The sequence below is a fragment of the Trachemys scripta genome, chromosome 12, assembly GCF_013100865.1.
Source record: "Trachemys scripta elegans isolate TJP31775 chromosome 12, CAS_Tse_1.0, whole genome shotgun sequence".
NCBI lineage: Eukaryota > Metazoa > Chordata > Testudines > Emydidae > Trachemys > Trachemys scripta.
In genome coordinates, this window is record NC_048309.1 from 19,417,743 (window position 1) to 19,445,677 (window position 27,935).

General features: G+C 46.8%; 1 protein-coding gene and 1 long non-coding RNA gene across 2 annotated transcripts; one reads left to right on the forward strand and one right to left on the reverse strand.

Annotated features, from left to right (window-relative positions):
* Window positions 1-91: 91 nt before the first annotated feature.
* LOC117886133 lies at window positions 92-27,527 on the reverse strand. The gene is made up of 4 exons (XR_004647885.1): window positions 27,139-27,527; window positions 10,116-11,109; window positions 7,640-7,807; window positions 92-631 (listed from the first exon to the last, which is right to left on the reverse strand). It is a non-coding gene; the product is annotated as an uncharacterized LOC117886133 (long non-coding RNA).
* Window positions 10,921-23,163, forward strand: CCN5 (cellular communication network factor 5). Its single transcript, XM_034787773.1, has 5 exons — window positions 10,921-11,046; window positions 14,020-14,236; window positions 16,956-17,207; window positions 17,621-17,823; window positions 20,529-23,163. Exons 1-5 carry the CDS (start codon window positions 10,987-10,989, stop codon window positions 20,550-20,552), a joined length of 756 nt encoding a protein of 251 aa, XP_034643664.1. The 5' UTR covers window positions 10,921-10,986; the 3' UTR covers window positions 20,553-23,163.
* Window positions 27,528-27,935: the final 408 nt, after the last annotated feature.

Here is a 27,935-nt window from a genome sequence, read left to right on the forward strand (position 1 = left end):
GGTCGATTTTAGCGCTATTCCCCTCGTCGGGGAGGAGTACAGAAGTCGATTTTAAGAGCCCTTTAGGTCGACGGAATGTGGTTGGTTGTGTGGACGCAGTGATTTTTAAATCGACCTAACGCAGCTAAATTCGACCTAACCCTGTAGTACAGACCAGGCCTAAGAGCTCTTTGATTACTTGTTTGTGTTCCAGGCCCTGCTGATGGCTGCTAAGAAAGCCCTATGTGCTGGCTTAGCTCTGAATTATGTACATTGAGAATGTTAGGCTAGCTCCTGAACATAATGCAAACAGCCAAAAAATAAAAATAGAGAAAAAGTCTTACATTAATAGACATACTCCATGTACCTATCTCTCATCCCAAAGCTCTTTACCACGTAGGCATCTGGAGTGCACCTACCTCTGGAATGGGACACTGCAGCTGTTTAACAGCCCACAGTAACGCAACATGCTAGATTATGACAGGAAGTGAAGAAAAATACCCTATGTAGCTGCAACTATAGGAAGAATCGCAGCAGGCAGAAAGAACGGCAATTTGATCAAGAGACCCGAGTTAATAATGCAACTCCTGCGAAAGTTACCATGGGCTCTTCTGTCACCACACAAGGCCAGGACCTTGGTTTTACATCTCAGCTGAAAGACAAAACATATATTAAGATTTTTTTAAGGCGCTTACGTTTGATGATGTTTGGTAACAAAAATAAATTCTCAGAGGACTATAGCGTTTGAGATTTGAAGATTCCTGACACTGCTTACCAAACAATAGTGAAAAAGCCTCCTCTGACTGAAGTCTACAGGCACAAAAGCTTTGTTATACAAATTCCTATTCTTTGGAATATCTGAATATTGAATTTATGGCGACAATTATAATTATTTTTGTCTGGCCTCTAGCAAAAATCACACAGAATTACTGCCAGGATGAAATATCTACTCAAAACATTTTTATTATCCTTTCACAATGGTTGATCTATGGTTGGCTACACTGTAGCAGTAATAACAATAACCCCCCTGGGTCTGAATTATGAAATTTCTCCATGTATTTGGCTAAGCGAACTATTTTTTCCGTTTGCATTATTGAATTTTTTTCCCCAGTACAATCTCTTGGCTTCTTCTCCCTGGACATTTTAGAATTTGACAACAGACAATTGGAGCATGGGTACAGAGAGCCATTTTAAATATTTTTGTAATGGTGTCAGTTTAGTGCCTCTGACAGATGATGAACAGACAGCGCTGAGAAAAAAATACCTTCTCCACAGAATAGGGAGAGTATGAGCACTGGCAGGGCAAGCTAACCCTATCACTGTCCCACCTACGTGCCTCAAACCTGATCTGCCAGGACCATCTTTGGGTAGGCGGGGGTAAGTCACTGTCATTGCTCACTCACTCCTCGGCCTCTGCTAACATAGAGGGGGTCAATTGGTCCCAGATGAGCTTGTGGTTTTATGATGTGGTCACCTGAGCATTAGAAACTGGACTAAGGCCTACATTTTTTTCTCACAAGTCATTTGAACAGCCACCAGATGGTAAATACTTTCAGTCTCTACTAGTTTGGGCCTGGATTGGAATCAGTGAACCAAAGATAAAAGACTCCACATCCCATTCCCAAGCCCCTGGACTAGCCAGTCCTCCAACCCCAGACTTTATTTTTTAAGTGATGGCAAAAGAACTGGAAGAAGCAGAGGAAAGTTTCCAGCCCTGGGTGGAGATGCCTGTTATCGTGGCTAGTCTTTGCAATGCAAAATAGAACAGGATGGCCAAAGTGAACACTTGGAGCTACAGGACATAACAGCTCTAAACAAATGAAAGGTATTAGGGGAAAATGTGCTATATTAATCACAGATGTATGTGATTTCAGTTGAGTACAATGCCCTGAAAATATATGTGATGTTATCAACGATGGTATGTTAAATGGCTTTGATGTGAACAATAGCTGCATGAAATGTCAATTCATTGTGTCCATTTCTTCATTTCTATAGCAACAGCAAAACCTGCCAATGTGTTTCAAAGGAGTTTTATTCAGATCTTTGTATCAACTATTTTCTTGCACAACTGACTGCAAGAAGAGGCGCCAACTGTTTAATACCATGGAAAGTGCAGAGCATAACATATGGATTTAATTACAAATGATGAAATCATATGCATGGTACAGAACACATACGGGGCACACGCTCCAATGGGGAAATATTACAAGGACTTTTAAAACAAACCACCAATCTCCTTGTGTGCTGCTGGAGGTCCCTTTGTGTATCAGAGTCTGAGCATGGCCCATGTCATTCTCATGGGGATGAAGATCCCCCTCATTTTTTCCCTTAGACCCTTTATTCAGATGCCTCTGGTGGTCCAAGCTCCAGTTGCAGGCAGCAAGAGAATACTCAGCTTCACCCAAGGCTACCATGACTGACAGTCTAGGAATCAGACAGCAGAGACAGAGTGTGTCACTCATGAGAAATGCTATATTTTCACATGTCTATGAAGACATCTCAAGGCCACCCCCAATCAGCAGGGGCAGAGTCAGCATGGACCTTACAGGTACTGGAAACAGTTCAGCTGGGGCGGTTCAGCCATCAGCAGAAAATATTTTTACCCATGAAAAACCAATTTTTCCTTCCTAAGTCTGTAGTTGCGAGTCCCACTGGAAGTGAAGTGGGAGGCTGGGTTGGAATGCAGGCTTGTCCCATTCACGCACTAGGATTCCACTTCTGCAACTCAGGACAATCGTTTAGTGCTTAGGAAAAACTGACTGCCCTTTGCAGTACTACTAGAAGAAAGTACTGTCTTCTAGTCTACAGGCTGGTGCACCTCCCTAGAGCTGCTAAACAACTAGTCCTAGCCCCATCTCCAACAAGCATCACCAGCCAGTTGGACTTCCCCCTTCCATGCACAGGCCGGCAGCATTCAATGCAGTTGTAACAAGAGCCCTGCTTGGATCAACTGTAGGGATTGAAGCCAGGACCTCTGAGGCTGTAAGCATAAGCCACTGCCAGAGGAGAAAGTAAGCCGGTACGCCCCAGTATGGCGTACCGGCAAGAGCCGGTGCACCGTACCAGGGCGGACCGGCTTCCCCTGGTGGCAATTTAAAGGGCCTGGGGCTCCCAGCAGTGGCTGGAGCCCCGGGCCCTTTAAATTGCTGCCAGAGCTCTGCTGCCGGAGCCCTGGGGAAGCAGAGGCGGGGTTCCGGCGGCTATTTAAAGGGTCCAGGGCTCCGGCAGCTGCTACTGCCCCGGCCCTTAAAATAGTCGCCAGAACCCCGCCACCGCTGATAGCTGGTAGCTCCGGGGGTGTTTTAAAGGGCCCGGGGCTCCCAGCTGCTGCTACCACAGCCCCAGCCCCGGGTCCTTTAAATCCTGATTTAAAGCGCCCGGGGATTGAAAGGCCCCGCCTCTTCCGGTTGAGGCCCCTCCCCCTCCTAAGGACTCTGGAGTACCGGTAAGTCCTTTAAGTTACTTTCACCCCTGGCCATTGCTGTTTGAGCTAACGGGCCTAGTCCATTAGCACAGAGGCCGTAGCAGACTCATAAACCTCTGTAAATGGTCTAGACAACAGAAAGGCACCTGATGTTAGCATGGGTGACACAGGCATTTTAGCAAGTTTGCAGCTAACACCCAGGTTCATGATGTCGCCTGTTTTCCCTTTGACTATGTACATTAGATAGTTGCTCTAGTTGCTATGTAGCATCCAGTAACTGGCCGAGTTGTGTAATATGGTCAGCAGTGATGGGCACATATCTTATTAAAGTGTCTGATCACCCAGCTGCTTACTACCCAAATCTCCTCCTTCCCCAGTTCTTAGCTTCCCCAACATCTTTAGCACGGGAGCAGGCGTGATTCAGGTATTCAGTACCCAGCAACCACTGCAGCCTAAAACAGTGAAATAATCAGACATTACTGATGCTACGAAGAACCTCAGTCGAACTTCTCTGCCTGCCAATGTTCTCTTGGTGTTTTGAGTTTCTCATTCCATCTTACTCAGGGACAGATGCATATCCCACTGAAGTCAAAGCAAAGACTCTCGACTTCAGTGGGCTTTGGATCAGCTCAAGAGGTTTCTGAGCCAGTGTATTAAACTAAAGGCTAGACTACTGTAAGCATGTCTCCAACTGCCTAGCTCCCCCACCCCCTGTGCCCGATCGCCTTTCCTTTGCAGGATTTATTTCTTCGGGCACTTCTCTAGTTGGCAGGACTCTCCATGAGCAGCTGTTGCAGCATGTGGATAAGATCTCCAGAACCAGATACGGAGACATACATCTTTATGGATATTAATAAAATGCTGCCTCCCTTCATTCTTCAGTTTCATTAGGTAATTCCTGTGCTAATGAGTGGTGCCAGGCTGATGGTGCTGGACTCAGAGTTAGACTCAGAACAGTTACGACACGCAGCGGGGAGTAATAGCAGTGCAGGCTTTCCCTGCCTGCCCAGTGTCTCTCAGCCCAGCCCTGGAGAAGCCTCCTGTGTATGCTGGAGGGGAGTTCAGTTTCCATGGATCATTCCTTGCTTGGCGTCTCTGTGAGCACCAATGGCGAGGGACACCTGTTGCACTGGCGCTCTCTCTGTAGAAGATTCTGGATTTTTAAAAATCGTTTTCATTTTTGGGAGGAAATGACAGCTATGATCAGCTGGAACCCTACATTCCTGCTTTTCACACTCCACCCTGATCACAGGGGGATCGCCTCCAAGAGAGGAAACAGGACACCAAGGGCTAATCCTTGGCTATCAGTATATTTCTCCTACTTTTCAGTGCACCTGGAAAGGGGGCACAGTGTTTTGGAGGATCATTCATCATGGTCTCCTAGGTAAGATATGTTTCCCTCACAGGAGTGGGTGGCTCTCCCAATGCTATAGCAGGGCTGGAGTTGGTCCTTAGCGTGTGCTCCTTGGGAGCCCGTGATGCCATTGTACGCACTGCAGGAATCTCACTTCCTTTCATCTGAGCCTTTTGTGCTCACCGACAACCCCCTCTAATGCTCTTCAGAGCAGGAACCATAGGCGCCGACTCCATGGGTGCTCTGGGGCTGCAGCACCCACAGAAAAAAAGTAGTGGGTGCTCAACACCAACCAGCCAGCCGCCGATCCGCTGCTTGACAGCAAGCAGGAGGCACTGGGGGAGGGGATAGAGGCGGGACGGGGTGGGCTGGGAAGAGGTGGAGCGAGGGTTGGGTCTTGGGGAAAGGGGCAGAGCAGGGGCGGGGCCTCAAGGTGGAGCACCCGGAAAGAAGAAGGTCAGCACCTGTGGCAGGAACCCGCCACAGATCAGGGCCAGACGAGCAGAAACCTGCCAGGCCAGTAGATGTGGTGTTTTCTCATCGTGATCCTTTGGCAACACAAAACATCTCCTTTGGGGAATGTCTGACATCCCTGCAAAGCATGGGCAAGCACTTCCTGTGCCTGCTGCTGGGGCGCACGTGGGAGAAAACGCCAGCAGATGCTGGGGGGACAGGGAGAGGGAGAGGGAATGGCGTGCCAGGGGGTTTGCAGAGTTGTCAAAGGGAAAAGTACTGAGACTACTGATGCGGGATGTAGGGAGAGTGCGGGGGATGGGGGCGAGGCCTGGAGTTCATCCAGGTGCTGGGGTGGAGGAGTGGGAAGGCGACAGGAGAGGAAGGTTGAAGCAAACTGGGTCAAAGGGAAAATGGCATCATCCTCGAGGGGGAGAAGCAAGGAGCTTCAAAGCCAGATGCACCCACCCTGTTATGTGCTGATCTGATCTGACCAGGCTCACAGAGCAGAAGGTGATGGGAGCTGCTTAGTCACGTCTCTCTCTCAGACGCACCTTTTACACTAACTCCGTCCACTCCACACTCCCACATGGGCCCGAGGAGAGGAAGGCAGGCTGCATGCTCGCTCAGCCCACCCTCCCCCCAGCACAATGGCACCAGGCAGATGGCAGCCTCTGCACCACCTGTGTGCCTGGAGAGACCCTTCTGCAGAGCTGAGCATGGGAGCAGCGAGTCCTCCTCTGAGTGGCGTTTCACTGGGAACCAATCCAGCCCCTTGTCTCCACCAGCTCACCCTCCTCCTCACTGACACCTTGGGTGGAAGTTAACGGCATGTATCCCACTCCCTCTGCCAGCTCATAAGCAACCCAGCCAGTGCGGCAGCCTCCGTAAGGACCGGAGCCAGTGGGGTTGTGGGGAAGAAGCCCAGTCCCTGGACTGGTTCCCTCCAAGCAGCCAGGAAATCTAATGATGTTGGAGTGGCTCCTCTGCGGATACTTGTTCAGTAAACAGCCCTGATAAAATCCTAAGTATGGGCAGTTGGCTGCGCTCGGATTTGTGGTTTTGGCCTCCTTCATCCCTTGCTATTTTCTTTAACGCTGCAGCTTCCTCTCACTGCCTGAGCTCACCTGGGTTCCTAGTGACGTCACTTGTTATGGCAATTTCAAACTCTCCCTACTCCTTGAAGGGCTCTCTTCACATGTTACTTTGCGAACCAGCTCAGAGAGAAAGCAGGGGAAACTGCCATCCACTGGGCATTATTTCCCTATATCCACCAGCGACAGATGACCCAGGAGCTTCACAAGCAGGGTTTGCAGTTCAGCTCACTGTATATGTCGTTAGTCTTGAGAGGGAGATGATCATAAAGAGAACAGAAGACACTGTGTCTTGGAGTCAGGCATTCACCAGTGAACATGTCCTGATCGTGAGTGCCAGGCATGGTCACGTGGCTAGAGCAGGGGGCCTGGGAGCCAGGACTCTTATTCCAGGTTTTGCTAGTATCAATGATTTATATTGCAGTAGCACCTGCAGCGCTAAGCGCTGTGCACACATGTAGTAAGAAACAGACCTGACCCCCCTCCAGGCGTACTAGAGAAGCCAGACAAAGAACTGAGAAAGTAAGCTTTATTATCCTCATTTAACTGAGGGGGTACCTGAGATTAAGTGACTTGCCTGCAGTAACACCAAGAGTCTGTTACAAAGCCAGGAACTGAACCTAGCTCTCAGAAGTCCCAGTCCCCTGCCCAAACCACAAGCCCATACCACATTGCCAGGTCTCCCAGTCACTCGGACAAGCCACCTTGCTTGTCTGTGCCTCCCTTCCTCCCTGTGTAGCAACAACGCCCTACCCCAGGCAGGTAGCAATGATCACTAACGTCCAGAATGTGTGCTGGGGTGCTTGGCTCACAGGGCTGTATTACTGGCAGCAGCTCGCCTGTGCACAGTACAGCTATTTCCTCATTAACAGCAATACACGGAACATGGGCTGACTTTTATGAGGTGGGACACGCTTGATCCAGGAGAGGATCGTAAATCTACCACAGACAAGGGCAGGCTCCCCCTCCTTCTGTTGGCATCATAGCGAGTCTACACTCTGTGGCACGGTGAAGATGGGTGGAGGGGGAGCTTCACTGGCTCCCCAGCCTTTTCCATGCCTCTCTACTCTAGCATACCGAGGCAGGAGCACTCTTTAGCCCTGTCAGAAATCCAGAGGCTTTGTGCAGCCTGCTAATTGATTCATTGTAAGGAGTTGCTCTTGAAGCTGCTAATTGAAGAGAGGTACTGCAGAGATCGCATTTCCATTAACGCAGCTACAACTTAATTTCTCCATTGCAGCTGGACTTGTTGCCAGTTATCAGCCTCCCCAATAACGAACAGAGAGACGGGAAGAATTAATTAACTCACTGCACCTGAGCCAGGAGCAGACCAACCTTTCGGCAACTCTCAGGGAGTAATTGATGTGGGGTCCTCCTTCTGATGCCATTTCCAGCTGCCTGCCTGGGGCCCTGTGACGCTCAGCGCAGCGTAGCTTCTAGCCCACAGCATGTTGTTTTCCTGGAAGCTTTTGAGGCTTCACCAGAACTGCTCCCTCCAGACAGCTAGAAACAGGAGACAAGGGGGAACGCTTCACTTGGCTAAAGCCTTTTTACTGCAAGCTTCTACTGAAGGGTGCTAATGGAGCAGCACCCTTACTCCACCAAGTAACCTGGCTGCTTGTAAGGAGATAAAGAATAACTGGAACAAGAGCAGCCCAAGCCTCTACTGGACACTATGTGGTCTTCAACCCAACCTGCCCAGTTCACTTGAAAAAAGTGTCTCTGAGTGATGACGGATTTGAGAAAGAGACCCTGATTGTCTGACGCATCCTCTCCTGAAGTGGAGAGACTATCAGTTTTGCCCAGAATAATGGAAATTCCTGCCCTCTGTTCTGTACCATTTTACAGCAGCCTTTGGGAGGTGGGGTCATATCTGCACAGAGGACAAGGTCTCATCAACACATTGCTTACAATTAATGCTTTGCTGAGCTAGAATGTTGTACTACCACAGACAGCTGGGTAATAAGGAGGTGGAGAATCAAGTTGGCAACTGAAAATGTCTAAATCTTTTCTTGATCCACTCTCTCCATTCCTGCTCTTAAGTTTTAAAGAACAGATATGTTCCTGGTGGCGATTGTTTGTATATTCTTTGTAGCATCTGCTTTCAAGTACCAAGGAATGCAGAAGGCTTTTATAGCAAAGAGAGAGGAGCAGAGATCTAGGACTGACGTTACAGTGACAAAAATTTATTTTATTTTTCTCTTCCCTTTCAGGCAATCTCAGTGACACGAGGGCTTTGACAGTTTGCACCCAGGAAAATAAAGAAAAATGTCTTTTTCCTGCTAATTGTCATTTTAGTCCTCTACTTCACTTTAGAGTAAACACTGATCCAAAGACATACAAATAAAGGTTCCAGTGGTTTCCATCAGGCGCAGAGCTAGGGAGAAATCTCACCAGCTCCATAACATGACTGCAATACAGGGCATACCTAGAAGTAGTTAACACATGCAGCCCACACTGGAATTAGAATCACAGACCTTGAGGCCAGAAGGGATGGCCAGATCATCCAGTCTGTGTATCACAGGACCTCAACACCACCCAGCGCCTGTCCACTAAACCCAACAACCAAAATATCACAGCCCTCAGAAGAATAGGAGGAACCAAAGTGCACTAGTGTCTGATGCCTGTGCAATGGCAGGGAATTTATTAGGTGAAATACACCTAGATAATCCTGGCAAGTGACCCGCACCCCATACTGCAGAGGAAACCGAAAATCCCCCAAACTCACTGCCAGTCTGACCTGGGGGGAAATTCCTTCTCAGCCCCACATACGGTGTTCGGTTAGACTCTGAGCACGTGAGCAAGAACCAGCTAGCCAGCACCTAAGAGAGAGAATTCTCTGTACTACCTCAGAGCACCGGCCCACCCCATCCAGTGTCCCATCTCCAGCTGTGGCCATCTGTGGTGCTTCAGAGGAAGGAGGCAACAAAACAAAATAAAACCCCAGAATACAATGGGGGGGGGGGAATCCTTTCTTAACCCTGCTGTACCAGTGTTCCTCAATCAAAGGTAGGATACAGACTTTAGGAGATGTCCCCTACAAGCAGTAGTACCAGACTGAGGGCAACATATGACCCCTGGATGGTCCTCAGTGGGGTCAATGGGGCAGGAGTGGAACTATGTGGTTAGAGCCACAGGGGACTCGGTGTCATGGTGTATCTATGGCAGATTGCCTTAATCCAGTCTTGGTACGGTGCCCTCCCCTTTGGATTGTGGAGAAAATGCCATCATGCCCATCCCTCTATGCAAGGTCCTGTTAGAGGTGGCAAAGGGAAACACGGTACCCCCCTCCCCCGCAGTGTTGCCAACTCTCATGATTTTATCCCAAGTCTCGAGATAGTTGGTATTTTTCTTAAAGCCCCACCTCCTGGACTCATGAATTTCAGCTTTCTTTTATTTATTTTTTTAAAGTTAAGTTTCTAGCTCTTGTGGTTCTGGAGAAAACCTTGAGACTGTGACCCCCACCTCCCAAATGCTTTAACACCAGAAGGCAAATAAAAAGCACCCAAAACTTTGGCTTTAAAATCTCATGATTTTTTAGGGCCTGCCTCATCGTTTTTCAACACTAGGGATTGGCAATACTGCTGTGAGGGCCAGATTTTAGTCCCCCAGCCACCCCTTGTACCTGCCCTTTGTGGACACAAACACCCCGGCATGTAGTAAAAACTGAACACATCCTCTAAACATTCTCTCTCAGCAACAGAAGCTCCATGCAATAGCCTGGTGAGCCACTGCAACAAACCAGTTCTCCAGTTTAATACAACACCTGGACTTAGAGGAGATAAACCTGAAATTAGTGAGAGAAGCTCACCTTGCAAACTTTGTGTCCTCCGTTTCTGGGAGCCTAGAGCAACTCACTGAACTTCCATAGTGAGTGAGGTACATAACCCTGAGATATCTGTACTGCATGAGTAACCACACAGCACCCTGACCCTTTCCACTTTCAAAGTCCTGTCCCAGCATGTGGGCTCAGTGTAAAACTAGGATGGATTCCCTGAGGCAGGCTCCTCTCTGGTTGTTCCAATGTCCTGGTCAGGAGTTCGGAGGGGATGCCAGATTATCTGTGTATGTTGATTTTCCACTGGCAGGAAATGAGAGAATGGGGCAGATATTCCAGAAAAAGGTTTATAAAAAGTGGAATCACTTTTAATGTGCAAATCCAGGGATAAACAAGTCCTGCAGGCTAGAAATTCAAAATCTGCAGGGAAATAGTTCAGTAAACAAATAGGTTCTATTCATGTTGAGTTTGAAACAGCAGGGTATGGTAACTAAGCATGGAGCTTTCCTACCAACCTCAGCTATGGCCAATTTGCCATTCCCTACTGTAATCTCTCCGTGCTGTGCACACTTTCCTGCATTCTAGTACAGCCTATTCTCCCCTCTTCTGCTGCTTCTCCAAGCCCATGGGAGAATCTCCCTTCTCTTTGCTTTCTCAATGGGCTGCACATTCTCACCTTGAGGTGAGTGGAAATGTCAGCTGGAATGTGGGTTTGGAAAAAAAAAAATCTTGATGCTTGTCCAAACCTACTCATGTTTATATTGGAGCTTGTGAGTGACATCAGAGCAGGGAAGAGTATAAACACCAGCAGGACCTTACTCCGAGACTTTTAAAACTGCAAACACATTGCTGCCTCCAAAGTGCCTGGGGACTGATGTGCTGAAGTGCCAGAGAGTAAGGCAGCATGAGAAGCCAACTGGAAAAGCAGCTGCTCTTCTTCTCTCTTCTCTGCATCCTTTCCAAGGTAAGGAAGCTGGGGGCTTTATTCTTAGTCAAGGAAGCTTTTGGTTCTTACTTGCAAAACAACCTGTAACCAATAGAAACCAGCTTTGTAACTGCAACAATTCAAAGATCTTACCATGTTTATTAGTATGCATGCTGCAGAATGTATCATATTCATGCAACCCCTTGAAGGTAGAGGCAGGGAGTTCATGACTCTCAGGAAATGTCGAATTAAGTAGCAGTGATTTAAAATGAATGAGCCAAACGTATCTCTAGTGCAATTCCACTAAAGACAAAGGAATGACAACAAAGGTAAGTTTGGACCTATATGCATGACCCATCTTCATTATTAATTGTGTCCAAGGCTCTGGCATGCATACCTGCTACCTGCAGACAATTGTAGTAATGGTTTATAGACCTACTTCTCCAGATTCATTGTCCTGCACTGAAGCCTCTAGAGACACAGAGCCAAGCAACCGGCACTGCTTTTTCAGGATTACTCAATGATTATCCATTTTCACTCCCAAGATGCAGTGAAGCACATGTGCAGCTGATGCCTCCTACAGGATTTTGGTTGCTCTAAAACATTTTTTCCTGGATCTGAAGTGCTGTGTGAAACAATTCCCTTTGCAAAGAGCAGGAAAATTTAAAACTTTTGAATTTTTCAGTTGCAAATGTCTTGAAATGCTGCTTGAATTCCTCAAGTTGGACACATCACAAGCAATGAGATCATTGCAGTGTGATGCCTGTTTGAATTTTAACCTGCATACTTGTGGCCTATAATCATTAGGACAAATTGTCATCTAAGGACAAGCTAACTACAAAGGAACAGAGGAAAACAGGATTAATGGAACTGGATTGGATCAATCATCTGGATAATTTTTCCCCAGTAGTGGCCTATAGTAGATATTTCATAGGCAGATGAAAACCCATTATAAAGATACATCTGGCCAAAGCTGTACATGAAGAAAAATTTCTTCCTGACCCTTGTAGCTCTCAACTTATTTCCTGAAGAATGATGATTGATAGCCCTTGTTATTTCATCCTAGCCAGTGTAACTGTAGGTATTGTACCTATGCTTATTCCTGTAAATCTCACTACACTTTTTGTCTCCGTAATAACATAATTCAATAATAAAAGTGTATTAAAGAAGGGATTGTGCTAGCTATCTGGGATACATTTGACTCTCGTGCCTGCCACTGAAGTTACTACAGGGAGATAAAGGATCATCGTGTGAGTTGCACTGACGCCAATGAGGAAAATAAACAGCAGCACCAAGATCCATTCTGTCCAGGTATAGGCTGCAGAATGGGGGAGTGTTGCTATGAGACATGCTGCTAATGAAAGAGGGAAAGGAAGATGATGATTAATATGAACATTCCTGTGGAATCCACGGATTGCTCCCCTCATTGTCAGTCTCAGCAGAGAAGCCAAGGTCTGAATCAGCATGGAGACTGAACTCTGCTCTGGCTTCATTATGTAGGCAGGAATGCATGGCACACTGGTAGGGGCAGTGTGCGTTCATAGGAAATTTACTCTGCTGCTGTTCATGTTGTACACAAGGGGGCTATCAATCCAGCATCTTTCACCAGCAATGAATTCACTTGAAAAATACAAATGGAAAGCTACTGATATTTTTTCTGTGATAACATATCTATATTCACAGCCAGATTTGCAAACAGGGCCCTTCCTGTGTCTGCAAAATATATTTGCACACAGGTAATTGTGCATGCAGAATGGATAATCAATATTTATATCTATCTACCTACCTAAACTCCTGCAGGTCACTGCACTGCAAATCAGCTGACTGTCCATGCAAACAGGCATTTGTGCACAAACTTTCCTAAGCAATTATCCATTCTATCTGAGCAGCTATATTTTCCAAGCGCAACTAAGCGCCCATTGTTTGAAAATTTCAGCCAAGTGTGCCACTTGCACATCTGGCCAAATTGGTGCAGAGGCCACAGCAGCTGGGGCTCAGAGCATCACTAAGGACACATTATGGGCCAAAGCGAGAAGTAGTGACACTTACTTGGTTTCACTCATTTGATTAAGCATGCCTAATTTTGGGTACCCATAGAATATGGTAAGAAGTCCCACTGCTCTGATACGATGTAATGCCTGTAGGGAAGCTGTTGCATTGTACTACTGTATGTCAATAACTCACATTTTAGCTGCTCCACAAAATTACACAAAAGTACCGACTGGCACAGCCTATTAACAATGTAACACACTTAGGAGCTGTGGTCTAACACCTGCATCATTTTTTTGCACCACCACACTGTGTCGGTGTATATAATTGTTGTTGAGCCAAGTCCTGAGACTGTGACTCAGTTTCTGTTCATCCTTACCGCCTGTTCTCTGGCTAAACTCCCGTTAAAGTACCAAAATGGTAACAATACTTAATGCTTACCTAGTACTTTACATTTTCAAAGTACTGTGTAAAAAATAATTAACTCAAACCCCAGTTCCAGGGCAGGTCAGTATTATCAACCTCATTTTACCAATGGGGAAACTGAGGCACGAAGCCGTTATGTGACTTTCCAAAGGCCTCACTGTCATTAAGGTTAGGGGGAAAGAGAGGGAGACTCAGGTATTGGAGGAAATAAGAGACAATTCAGTAAGACCAATTCTCATTGGTTTGTTAAATCAAAACTGGACCAGTACATAGGGTGCCCCCCGCAGTTCATTCTGAGTAACTTCTAATCTAGGGCTTAATCCTGTGGGGTGCGGAACATCCTTGATTCTCATTGGTTTCTGGGGGGGCTGAAGATGCTCAGAATCTTGTGGTATCATAGGAACAGTTGTTTTCAGATCTATCTTGAAGCCTCTCTGTGGAATACAGAGTCTCCTGAGTCATGCTGGGAACAAAACCCTGCCCCCCATGAAACTAACCCCCCAGCAAGCCTGAGGTGAACTCAGTGGGGTTCACTGTAAGGTTGCAGCAGCAAGCTGAGGAAAAACCCCGTGAGCACTTATGGTTTTGCCTCTGCAGGTCTGTACTCAGCTCTGCCGGACACCATGCTACTGCCCCTGGATCCCACCCCGCTGCCCTCCCGGCGCCCCTCTGGTTCTGGACGGCTGCGGCTGCTGCAGGATATGCGCGCGACGCCTGGGAGAGCCCTGCAATCACCTCAATGTGTGTGATCGGAGCCAGGGCCTCATCTGTGATTACAGTGATGACCACCTGGGGAGAGGAGGAACCTGCAACTGTGAGCACATTCCTCTCACTCTTTTCATTAAGGCCTGGCTGACACCAGGGAAATGGCTCCCCCAAATCCCAGCCTGTTCAGCTAACCCCAAACTGTTGGGACCTACAGCCAGCCCAGGCAGCCTGACCCGCTCTCAGAGGAGTGGTTAATAAAAAGTGGTTCTGGACGCCTGGTGTCTACTCTGTGCTGTGGCTCAAACCAGTTTGTAAGATGGTTTTGCTGACCTGGTTTCAAAGCCGGTTAGAATTTTGAGGGAAATGTCGCCAGTATCGACCAACCCACAGAGCTAGCAAAGAAAACAACTGTCCCAGGGTAGAGCGGGCTGAAATGTATCTGGAACATGCTTATATGGAGCCCCAGATCCGACATTTAATCCCCCAACCAGGCCTGTTAAACAAAGGCTCTGACCTCAGGGCAGGGAACAGACACAGAACATGGACTGAGTTTTATGCCATGTCATCAACTTCTGTTCTCTCTGGAGTTCTCACATTAGCTGGCAGGAGCGTAAACAAACTCAACAAACACTCCTTGAGTTCCTGTCCTCCTGAGAGAGCTCAGGTCAGCTGACAGGGATGTGAGCTGAACAAACATCAAACCTTCCCCAGGTTACAAGAGCTAATGGGCAACAGATTCACTTCCTTCAGCGGGTTCCCAAGAAATGGTAGTTGCTGCTAGTTTGGAGACTTACCTGTCTTTTTTAGGTATTTCTGGGATGCTCAATACCATAGTACCTAAGCTCCCATACCACTGGGCTCTGTGCTGTGCTAGCGGGCAGTGGGGCTGTCGCAGTCCTAAAACTTTGCAGACATGAAGGACATTTGCAAAGTAAAGAGTCAGTGGTTCTCTTGCAGGCTGATGAACCTCTTCTCTGAGCAATTCACAAGGAAGTAGGCAAGAAGATTGGGAAGGAGGATGGGACCCCTATGGAGGAGAAGCAATAGACTCTATTGAGAAGCTCTTCTCTCTCCCTCTTTCTGTCTGTCGCTCTCTCTCACACACACACACACAGACCACTCTTCAGTCACTCTCTCAGTGGCCTTCAGTCCAGTTCAATCTTAGTTTATCCCTTCAGGACTCTCTCAGGCAAGAACACAGCTTCCTACGATCCCACACAGGGTACATCTCTGCCAAGGTACATTTTTCCTGCCGATGACACACCAGGCAGCAGGCAATGAGAATAGGGTCCCATCCTATATCTGCCCCCCTTCTGTCTTCTCAAATGAGACCTTCAAAGCACATGGGCTATGGGACCACGTGGCTGCTGCTCCTCAAAAGTACTTTCCATCCAGGGGAAGCTGGCACAGCCAGCACCACTTTCAAGGCCTAGTTTACACTACAGTACAAATTTAGGTTGATGTAAGGCAGCTTACATTGACCTAACCCTGTAAGTGTCTCTCCCACTGATGTAACTTGCCCACGCCACCAACTTACTAAGTCCTCCCCTGCGAGAGGCGTAGCACTTCGGTCAATGTAGTTAGGTTGACATGGTGTCAGTGTAACACTGTGTTGCTTACATCAACTGTCGCGGCCTTTAGAAGCCGTCCCACAATGCCCCACACTGACAGTTAAAGGGGCACAAGCGCTCCTGGTGAGGACGCATACCGCCAACACAAGGAGTGAAGTGCGGACATGCAAAAGCGGTTCAATTACTGCAGTGGCTGTACATCGATGTAACTTAGGTCGACTTAATTTTGTACTGTAGACTTGCCCCAAGAGGAAGTCTTTGGGGTTCTGACTCCACCCAGGACAGGGAGGCAGCAGGCTGAGAGCTTTACATTCAGTGTGTCGATCATATTGCGAGCGACTCCCACTCAAGAGAAACGCAGCAAGACTCCTGTTGTCTTGCTCCAGTGAGGAATCCCCTACAAGAGCTGCTGCCTGTGGCCCATGAGGGTCCAGGTTCCAGGCTCAGCAGAGGAAATGGGCTGGATGCACACAGAATGAGCTCAGCCTCTGATGAGGGATCCTGGTGAGCTGCCCCAGTGGCTGGCTGCTACCACCTGGCAGCTGAGACTACAGAGAAGGCTGGACTGTGAATGTCCCTGTGGAATGTGCGGACGGTTATTATTTATTTATTAGCTAGTGCTGGTCCAATGATTCATCGTGAATAAATTCTCCGACACATTTTGGCATTTGTCTCAGAATTAAGCACACGTCATTGTTTTCATTCTCTCACCAGCTCTGCAGAGGGACAAATGATATCCTTTAAATAATTAATCCAGGAATTCTTCGCACAAAAAGGTTTATTTGAAAATAAATTATGTCACTATTAGACCAGCTCTATTCTTATTTAACATTTGTATCCAGTGCATAGGCATGCACAGTGGACCACAGAGAGAATTCAGCTACTTCTCTTTGTCCAGGCACTTACATTGGGATCACCACCCCTGAGCCAGGAGAAAAACTCAATACCTGGTATGAGGAGCTCACCAGATAGACACTGTAGCTTATCATAGCCCCAGCAAAGCCAACCACCTGGATAATCTGGTCGGTTACCTCCTTCACCTGGCCACTCTGGGCCAGATGCAAAGTCCTTTGGAGTTAATGGAAAGACGCTCTGGTTTCAGTAGGCTTTGGACCAGGCCCTAAGTTGAGCCCACAAATGACCGATTCACCTTTGTAATGATTGTATGTTTGCCCTCAGTGGCACCTAAGTCCTTCTCTCTGCATTTGATTGGTCGCTTTGTTACTGTTGGGTTACTCTGGATGTTGATTGCAGTTGAGGAGGAAGACGACAGCTGCGAGGTGAATGGAAAGGTCTATCGAGACGGTGAGGTGTTCCAGCCCAGCTGTAAGATCCAGTGCCGCTGCTCAGACGGAGGCTTCACCTGTGTACCCCTCTGCAGCGAGGATGTCCGCCTGCCCACTCCGGACTGTCCCCATCCGAGGCGTGTGGAGGTCCCAGGGAAGTGCTGTCAGGAATGGATCTGTGAGAGGCGAGACAGTCACTTCCTTCAGGATGCCAAGCCAGGTAAAGTCCTGAGTGCCCTGGTACAATTATATAATATAATCAAGGTAAAGTAGCAGCCCTGGAAGGTCCATTCACCACGGAAAGGGTTAAACCAAATGGAACCTGTTCTTGCAATTGGGTTCCTTACATTGTGTAACCTGCAACAGTGAACAACTAAGCAACAGTACCTAAAAATGCCTTATCTTTGTTCTGGAGGGAGCCCTCTAAGGGTGAGATGACAGATCAGTCTACCTGGCCCATTCACTCATCAACTTCTGGACATCAAAAGGAGAAACCCCACCCCCAACTCATTTCACAGACTGCAGGCGCTCCTTGGTCACTACCAGCCTGGGCTGGATTCGTACCACTGGCCATGAGCAAAGTACATTCGTGTGTGGCTTAAAAGTCTCTTTCCATGCCTCTTCCTTGTGCAGTGCTTAGGCCGCCTGGGACAGCATCAGCAAGTTTTTCCTACCTCTGTGAAGAATGGAGCACAGAGTGGAGTGCCTGCTCTGCAACCTGTGGCATGGGGATTTCGACACGGGTGTCAAACCAGAATCGGTACTGCAGGCTCGAAACTCACCAACGTTTGTGCATGCTCAGACCCTGCCAGGCTCTCCCAGGAACATCTAATACAGTAAGTGTTAGACTTCAGCCAGTAAAACACTGCTAGCAGGTCTATAGTTGGCAACAGATTTTATAGAAAAAGGAAATCCTAACCACCACACTGACGTAAGGATCACAGTAACTCTCTTAGCTGCCTGTGTACACACATACCACTCACCAGCTAGCTGTGTGCCTGGGTGAGCTTCTCAGAAAGGCTTTCTCCTTTTTGCAGGCACAAACTGCAGCTAGAAAATCCAAACCTGAAACTAAATTGAGTGGTGCAAACCTGAGTTTTTGCCCCACTAACTATGTGACTCCAAGAGCAGTGATGGGTCCAACATGACCCAGCGACTGCTAATGGAATTGGCAAAGCCTGGACATACCCTCTGACTGAAGGTGCATTCACAACTCCCCCGGTCCCCTGATGATTTCCCCTTACTATCAGTGTCATCTACATCAAATCGGGACCGAGCCAAAGCCAGTTTGATCCCAGGAATAATAGAGGTTTTTATTAAACTATGAACCCCTTAAAGAATGTCTGTGACGTTCACTTGGCAGTTTGAAATGACAAACTAACGTGCCATTGTGGGCCTTTCCTTTTTTATCGGGCTCCTTTTAACACCTCCTGTGTGTAGCGTTAGCTGTCACCATCCTACAGGGTAAGTTACCTTCACACTAAGGACTGGTCTACCCGATGATTTTTGTACTGGTCTAACTAAGTCAGTTGTGGGGAGGGTTACCAATATACAGTATACTGCTGTTTATCCGAAATCCTATTATCCAAACCTCTGCATTATCTGAATTCCTTCCTTGTCCCCTAGCATGACATACATCAGTGACTCTCAACCTTTCCAGACTACTGTACCCCTTTCAGGAGTCTGATTTGTCTCACATATCCCCAAGTTTCACCTCATTTAAAAACTACTTGCTTACAAAATCAGACATAAAAATACAAATGTGTCACAGCACACTATTACTGAAAAATTGTTCACTTTCTCATTTTTACCATATAATTATAAACTAAATCAAGTGGAATATAAATATGGTACTTACATTTCAGTATATGGTATATAGAGCAGTATAAACAAGTCATTGTCTGTATGAAATTTTAGTTTGTTCGTTCTTGGCTAGAGCTTTTTATGTCTGTTGTAAAACTAGGCAAATATCTAGGTGAGTTGATGTGCCCCCTGGAAGACCTCTGCGGACCCCCAGTGGTACACGTACCCCAGGTTGAGAACCACTGACGTACATGCCCAGGTTGAGAACCACTGACGAACAAGGAAGGGACTTGGATAATGCGGAGGTTTGGATAACACACCAGAGACCTCCTGGCCAGGACTGTGATGAGGAAGAGGAGCACAAGCCCCTGGCCCCGCGGGAGGCCGCCCTGCTGTTGAATGGCTCCTGTGGCAGTGCAGGGAGCCCTCTGCAGCCCGGCCCTCATGGCCCCACTCATTCCCTCCTGTGCCAGCGGGACTGTGGAGGGCGCCCTGTGCTGCTGTGGGGCTCGTGATGCCCGATACCTGCAGGCACAAGGGAAGCTGCAGTCCTGGTGGGGCAGGGCACAGTCCTGGCTGGGTGTCTCTGCTCTGCCTCACCAGGACCACAGCCTCCCTCTCCCCCCAAGTATCACAGGGAGCCCTCTGCGGCCCCGCAGCCCTGGGGGGGGAGGGGGGGGACAACAAGCCCCCCCCCCCCCCCGCCTCAGGACAGGATAGTGAGGAAGAGGAGGAGGATGAGCCACCAGCTGCTGGGGAGGCCTTCTTGCTGCTGAATGGCTCCTGCTCTGTCAACTAGCTGAACTCCCGATTATCTGAATAAAATCCATGTCCTCCATGCTATTCGTATAATCAGGTGTATAGTATAGTTCTACTGGTGCAACCCCTAGTGTGGGCACACTTATACCAATACAAAGATGCCTTACAGCAGCAGAACATATTCCCCTTCCTGTCTGGGCATGGCTATCCCAGTATATAGCACCTTTATAGTGATATAGGTGCATCCACACTGGGGGAGCAGTATAGCTAAAGCAGTACAACTTTTGTGTTTAGAAAAGCCTTACATAGACTTAATGGTGTATACCCCTCCCCCACCCTCCCCCTGTTGACTTCTCTTTACATTTTGTGGGCCAGATTTCCAAAAGGGCTCTCTCCCTTTATGGGAGGAATTTGCACCCCCACTTCTATGTCTGCAATTGCATTGCAAACACAAATCAAGTAGTTAGAGGGGCAAATGCTCAGACTAGTGCCTGCAATTCATTTTGCAGGTGCAAGACTGGGGCCGCATATTTGGTGGGTACAGAAAGAAAAGGCAGGCAGCAGCCTGGAGCAAACGTAGGTCTGTCTGCCTGTGTTAAATGGTGTTAGTTCTGACACACATGTGGCGGGGATGGGGAAGCCTGACTCTAGGCATAGGTACTAACCAGTATCAATGGGCCATCCCAGACATCATCTACCTTTGAAGAAAATAGTATTCCGACTCCCAGGATGATTGCCGGATAAGAAACCCAGGTAATCTTTGATGTCACTGAGGTTGCCTTAAAGCACAGCAGTCATGTCTGGTTAGAACGCCATGAGAGATTCCTCTCTCGCTGCACAGGTCATTCTCACTCAGGTTTGAGGACATGTCACTGTTAGTGACACTAGAGAAACAATTCTAAGATGCTTTAGTCTCTGGGTTGGCTGTACAGTGTCAGTGGGTAAGAGAAAAGTTACACTGTCTGCTCTGTCTTTTCAGAGGGCAAGAAGAGGTCGTTTGTAGCCCCGCCCACACCGTTCAGTTTTTGGTGTCAAGACTTCATCCCAGCAGCCAGATTGACCCAAGCCCAGGTCGCTATGGTTGCAGCAGAAACGGGTGTTCTACCCCCAATGAAGCTAGGGAAGAACTGACTGACTTCAGCTGCAAAGGAGGATGAAGAATCTGGAACAAGATCCCTGCCCCCTTGCTCGTGCCCATTACGGTTTCTCTAGACAATGTGGGGAAATCCTGCCACGTGTACTTTAAACCGTGCAGTGGCAACGTAAGCTTATTGCCAGCTTGTGACCGCTGTTGTAGTATGTCCCTTGCAAATGATGCTGTATGGGTACAGTCACTCATGGGATCATGCATGATCCCCTCTGCGGGAGAGTCATTATAATGCCCCGGCAGGCCAGGCTGTCGCTGCTTTTCCAAGTAGGTTTTTATCATTCAGAGTTAAGCAATGGGGTTAGTCTGGGGTTAGCTTTGCACGTGGAGCCTGGGGCTGTCACTCTCAGGCAGGTTCTGGCTACCCCTTGTGTGAGGGGATCTCTTAGGAGTGCCGGGCTCCCCCAGGAAATGCTCAAATGGAGCAGTCACTGCAGTAGGGGAGGCAAGGAGGGCACAGTAAGGCTGGATCTTCAGACACAAATGTGCTCGGCGCTCCGGGCTGGCTCCAAGGCTCGCTGAAGTCGATGGACAGACTCCCATTGATGTCAGTGGGCTTTGGATCAGGCCCTGAGAGTGCTGTAGAGTGCAATTCCCTGTACATGGATTTAAAAGCATTATTAAAGGTTAGCGGATCTCAGCCTCTCCTCTGTCTGTATTAGGGTCCCATATGGAATGCCCGGCTATCAGCATTGCCCATGGGAATGCCTGGCTCGGATTATCCCGGATGCGTGCTCTAAAGCAGTGAATGCCTTCCCAAGCTCTGGGGCAGTATTCACAGCTGCACCGGTGCTTCAGGCCTTTGCAATTGGTACTCTAGGATCCCCTCTCCATCTTGGGATGAGTCTCTGTGCTGGGTCTGCCTTCCATTCAGTTGTGTGCCTTCCATAGAGCTTTGGCTGCTCACCACTGTAAGACAGGAGTATGAAGCAGGCCAAGCGCCATGGGGGTTAGAGTAGATACAGTCAAACGGAAGCAATCATTTGCTGGTAAAGTATGACTCAGAGTCCCTTAACTTGGCACAGTTTCCCAGAAAAAGTTTGGGAATCTCTATATTAAAGTATGAATAAAAAACCAAAAAGTTAGAACAAGTAATAGGTATGGCCACCCCAAATCCTTCTACTTCTCCAGATGCAGCCTACAAGGAAGGGAATGCTTCTTTTCAAGTTCTGGGAATGATTTCTTGATATATTTCTTGCTGGCCAGATTTTCAAAGGCCCAATATGCCTGTAGCCAACTCCTAATATGTGTATACATTAAGGTTTGTGCACACACAAGTGAGGGGTGCATCAAAAATGCTGCTCCTTCACCCAAATGTCACACATACTGCTCTGCTTTGTTTTAATTTGCCAGCTAATGCCAAGACATTGACTGTCTCAAACATTAGAAAAAACACTGTAGGGAACAATTCTGTACTGACCTTCAGGGAAAGGACTAGATGGCACCTAACACCATAAATTCTTATCTCTGATTTGTACAGTTCTATTATTCACATACAATCAGCTCATTATATCCAGCTATCACCACAAATAAACAGCACATATTCAAATTGTCATCAGAACAGGGGTCTTCCTTATGATAGTTTTAATTCACCTTCCCTGCTCTGAAAATACTTCCCTCTGAAAGTAACAGTGAAGTTCCTATCCAGCAGAAAGCATCTCTTTAGCATCGCTACATTCCGTCTACAATACCAGTGGCTTGGCATGTTTTTCAACCAGGCAAACAAGGAATTCACACACTGTTGATCCCATTCCGAAGCTCCGGAGGTGCCACCTAATATCCAAGCACAAAAACCTAAAGTCCATGGCCAAAACAAAGGCAGCAAAACAGCAAACGAACCGCAAAGCTGGGAAAGGGCCATCTTCAAATACAGAGGCGGTGTTCCAGCAGGAGCAGCCAAGGAAAGTTATTCTGCAGGCAGTCAGAGCTTTATTTTCTCACAGTGGTAAACTTTTAGGGTTATTCAAAACTGAAGTTTAAATGCCCTCTAATGGCCTCTATTTAAATCTGCAGAGGCAACACACTTCCTCATCCCATGGACAAATGTGAACTGCAACTAGAACGGAGCTGTGTTTTAGATTATGAACCCAGACAAGATCTGGCAATTTCAGTTTTCTATTTGTGAATTTGAAAATAAAAATGTGCTTATCTAGCTGTATAGATTGTATTCGTGCATCTCTTAAAGGGAGTGGGCCCTGTTCTGATCTTCACTAACATCAGTGGAGTTATACCTGATTTACACTCGGATAAATGAGATCAGAATCAGGCCCAAACAGCTTGGATATGTTTGCGGTTCAGGAAGATTAAATTTGGATAAGAGAAACACAGGCAAAATACAAACATTTGAAATTTCATAACATTTTGTCAGCTGTTCGCAGCCTCGCAACATTTCTTAAACACTGTTAAATCTTTTGATTACATTGGTTTCTATTTTAATTTGATGTATTTCTGTGCACATGCATATGTACCAGCTGGGGTGTACATGGATGAATAGTATTATTATTATTTGTATTACTGTGGCACTTAAGAGTCCCAGCCATGAACCAGGACCCCATTGAGCTAAGCACTGGACAAACACAGAACAAAAAGAGGGTGACGTGTGCATGTATCTGTATGTGTTGTACCTGTTGGACTGTGGCTACATCTTTAGGCATGCATACGTATGATTGACTTGTGTGTATATGCATTAGTTTGTGCCGCTGTACATGAGGATGCGTACCGCTTGGGCATGGGAGGGGGTTGTAGATAATTTAAATTACAGTATCATCTCACTCTCCCTCATTTCAGAGTAACAGCCGTGTTAGTCTGTATCCGCAAAAAGAAGAACAGGAGTACTTGTGGCACCTTAGAGACTAACAAATTTATTAGAGCATAAGCTTTCGTGGACTACAGCCCACTTCTTCGGATGCATATAGAATGGAACACATATTGAGGAGATATATATACACACATACAGAGAGCATAAACAGGTGGGAGTTGTCTTACCAACTCTGAGAGGCCAATTAATTAAGAGAAAAAAAACTTTTGAAGTGATAATCAAGCTAGCTGAGTGACAGTGACAGACCTGCGGGTGGCTATATTACAACAGAAAAACTTCAAAAACAGACTCCAAAGAGAGACTGGTGAGCTAGAATTGATATGCAAACTAGACACAATCAACTCCGGTTTGAATAAGGACTGGGAATGGCTGAGCCATTACAAACATTGACTCTATCTCCCCTTGTAAGTACTCTCACACTTATTATCAAACTGTCTGTACTCGGCTAGCTTGATTATCACTTCAAAAGTTTTTTTTCTCTTAATTAATTGGCCTCTCAGAGTTGGTAAGACAACTCCCACCTGTTTATGCTCTCTGTATGTGTGTATATATATCTCCTCAATATATGTTCCATTCTATATGCATCCGAAGAAGTGGGCTGTAGTCCACGAAAGCTTATGCTCTAATAAATTTGTTAGTCTCTAAGGTGCCACAAGTACTCCTGTTCTTCTCCCTCATTGTGTCAAGTTAACATTAATACACATTCCTTTAACCACTCTTCATCTTCCTGAGAAATTATGGGCTGAATTCTCCGTCCTTTACTCAGCACTTACTCAAGCTAAATCCCCACTGACTCCCTGACTACAGGATCTGGACTGATATTTTTCCACATTTTGGGCTGCATTCCCTAAATGTCATCATCATCTGAACCCCCTCCCTACCACACACACACACACACACACATGTGAACACAGCACAAAATACACACCTGGGAGTGTAGAAACAAAAGTCTGTACAACAGATGGTACTTGTCTCTCCTGCAGACAGAGCACAGCTGCCAAAGGTGAAACTGACCTGTGGTTGGCTGAGAAGTGTGCAATGCTAACTGAAGAATATGAATAATTCTAGTCAGACTCTTTGTTAACCAGCAGAGTACAGTGCATTTAAAGCCATGGAGTAAAGCTCTTTGGACTGCTTTCTTTAAACACCATTATTATGTATATATGAAATGTAAGTACTCTTTGTTCGTTAAGGTGACCCCCTTTGATAAAATATGTTGACAATTTTTCTCTATGTCCCTGTATATAGATAACTGGTGGAAAAAAGTCTGATGTTTTTCAGTCATCTGTACAGAAAAATGAAGCATAGCTCAGGCTGCACATGCAATAAGAACTTATAATTAATTCTCTTTGGTACCTTAATTAAATACTTATCAAATGTTGCTCAAATTCATTTCTTACACTGATAAAAAAGTCCATGACTCACAGTTTTTGAAAGGAAACCTGAAATTCTTATCTCAGCTACAACTGACAATACACATCTTTGCTATCCTTTATTTTTTCTGCAAGATGCCATTTCTCACTGATTAACTAAGCAGGAAACATCTAAATAATAAATGAATACATGCAAATGAACTGGAAGGATTGTTCTTTCCATAGAGTGTAGCATAACCAACTCTTACAATTTAATTGTGAGGGTCACAATATTTGGTGTTTTTAAGAAAGCCCTTTGCTCACTGGACATGTGATTAGGTGAGAATCTCAGGTCTCATTTTTTTAAAGAAGAGTAAGTTTCTAGTCCTCATGGTTGTGAAGAAAAGCTTGAAAAAGTCACCCTTAACGCTCAAAGCCAGAAGGCAAATCAAAACTCGAATGTATTTTTTTTTAATTCCCTGATTTTTGTGCCAGTCTCAGAATGGGGCCTGGCTTATGATTTTTGAACAGCTGGGGTTGTTCACAGAATCCTAGAAGGGGGAAGCCAAACCAAACTAACAAAAAGTCCCCTTTAAGAATACATCCAAACCAACCCAGCTACCAGAGTTCCTAGTTCTCTTATTGTTTTGGGACTGAGGTAGGCTTTCTCCCTTTCCTGTGGGTGCTGGGTCAAGCGAGGAGCCACTTAACCCTCTTCATAATGCCCTTAACTCAGAGCCACCAAAGTACAGTCAGAGAAACAAAGTATCTCGGAGCCAGGCTTATGACCTGTCTACACCCTGTAATAACAACCATACCCCTCTCTCACTCAGCTTCCTTTTCCTGTTTATATAGGCCAGCCCCCAGGGTGGGGCAGGGTGCTCCTTGATTGCACCCATGCAATGTTGGCTGTAAGCTTCAGACCATTCCTTAAAGAGGTAGCACACCCTGCCACAGTTTGGCAGTACTTGGAATGGGCTGGCACTGACATGCTCCCTTTATACCCCAGAGAGTTTGAGAACTCATGGACCCGCTGGATTGCCAGTAAAGGGGGTCCATATGAATTTTTAAAAAGTGGGGAAACATGGACTGGCATATGTAGAGCGATGGTAGAAACCGAGGCGCTAAAAAATCATAATACAAGTAAAAAAGCAAGAATTCTGCAACTAATGTCTATGGCAGTGAGATGGTTTAAACAGCACGCCACCCTACTGGCCGGACAGGTAATGGAAAAAACAGGGGAAGTAGAAGAGGCAACCCGGGCAGTAGAGCACTGGAAAGCCCAAGCTCTTTTAGCAGGGCAATAGGCAGTCCAGACTCACGATATGCTGGAGCAAATAAAGCAGGAAAATAAAAAATTGGAGACAGCTGTGGAAAACTTGCAGAAGCAAAAGGTACCGTCCCCGGGTGTTCAACGGACTTCGAGTGCTGTTACAGTGCCTGAAGTGTGGGGACAGAAATGGAAACATGGGACAATTGGAATGGATGCTGCAATGGGGACATGTGGAATGACCCAGTTGAACCATCCTCTCTTGACCCAGGGGCAGGGGCTACAGCACCGCAACCGCCACCTTATGATGCAAACCAGGTTCGGGGTAAACCCTCCCCAAAACCTAGATCAATTCCAGTTAAAACAGGAGGAATGGGGGAAATGGGAGAGAAAGCCCTATCGAAGACCCTGCCCCTAACACTCCAGGTATACCCCACTTTACCCTTGATGCTACCCTACACACGGATGGCCCCCTTGCATTGAAGTTATGGGATGCAGTGGAAACTGCAACGAAAAAATTAACTGATTGTTTAAGGGAGCCATGGCCCCGCAGTAATTATGCAGAAAGGGAAAGGAATCAGGCATCCAAAAGTACATATACCCCTCACCCACCTTGCATGAGCGGCTTAACAGCCAGGCTCGACGCTTTAAAGATTAATGAAGTAACTGCGCTAGCTGGAGCTGTCGGACCCCCCCCCTTCTGAAAATGTTAATGAGTTTATGGCATGGCTTCATAAAGGCTCGCAGTTATTAAAGGCAGTAGGAATTGACATGTTACAGGAACCAGTTTTGGTACAAACACTTTTGGGACCCCTGAACTGTCATACCCTTGGTTTTGATGACGATGTGGCGCAAATGCTTAAACGTGTGACTCAGAAGCATTTTAAGTTATCCAGTGAGTTATCTGCCCTTAAAGGAATTGCAAGAATGTCAGGGGACGCTCCAGCCAAGCTGGCTGACAGAATTCAAACATATACTTGATTAACAGCGGGCTTTACTAACCTGGAGGATTTGAAGCAACTTGTTCTGGAGGCACTGCCTTCTGGGGTGTTAGAATGGATGAATGCTTGGTGCGAGAATGGAGGCAAAGAGGTACCTTGGGATGAATGGATTGCAAAAGTGGAGACTGCAGTTAAACAGCAAGAAGGAACTCCTGTCAATGAGCTGTGAACTCAGTTAGGACAGTGGAAAACAGAGGGTCCTGGATACTCTCCTGGTGGCCATGGCCGGGGTTGGAGAGGTCGTGGAATGAACAGGGATAGAGGCATTAATAGAGAGAGTGAATGGGTATCGCCTGGAGTTCTGAAGCAGGAAAACTTAAACCTTAAAGGGGAGATTGAGAGGCTGCAGGCACAGCTGCAGGCATGTATGATTGGTACGGAGTCTCAACTGGAGAAAGATAAGACAGTGACAAAGGTAGCGAGGGCGACTGTCTTGGCGTCTGGATTGAATGACCCAATCGCTACTGATACAGTAACATAGGACAGCCCTCTTTGCAACTCGGAATGCATTTTTCAGCAACCCATGACAATAGATGTCTGGGGGCGCCCCCACTTAAGCATCCGAGTCGGGGATGGGCTTGTAGATTTTCTATTGGACACGGGGGCTGGAATTCCCATAGTAAAAGATGACTTTGACGTATATCCAGTTGGGGATTCTGTGCAGATCAGGGTATATCAGGAACTAACCAAACATATAATGTTAAAACCCTCCCTCTCCAGTTTGGTGTACATACCATTCAAGAGAAGTGCGCTATTGCAGGGAGAGAAAATCTAATTGGGGCAGAAACTATCAAACGA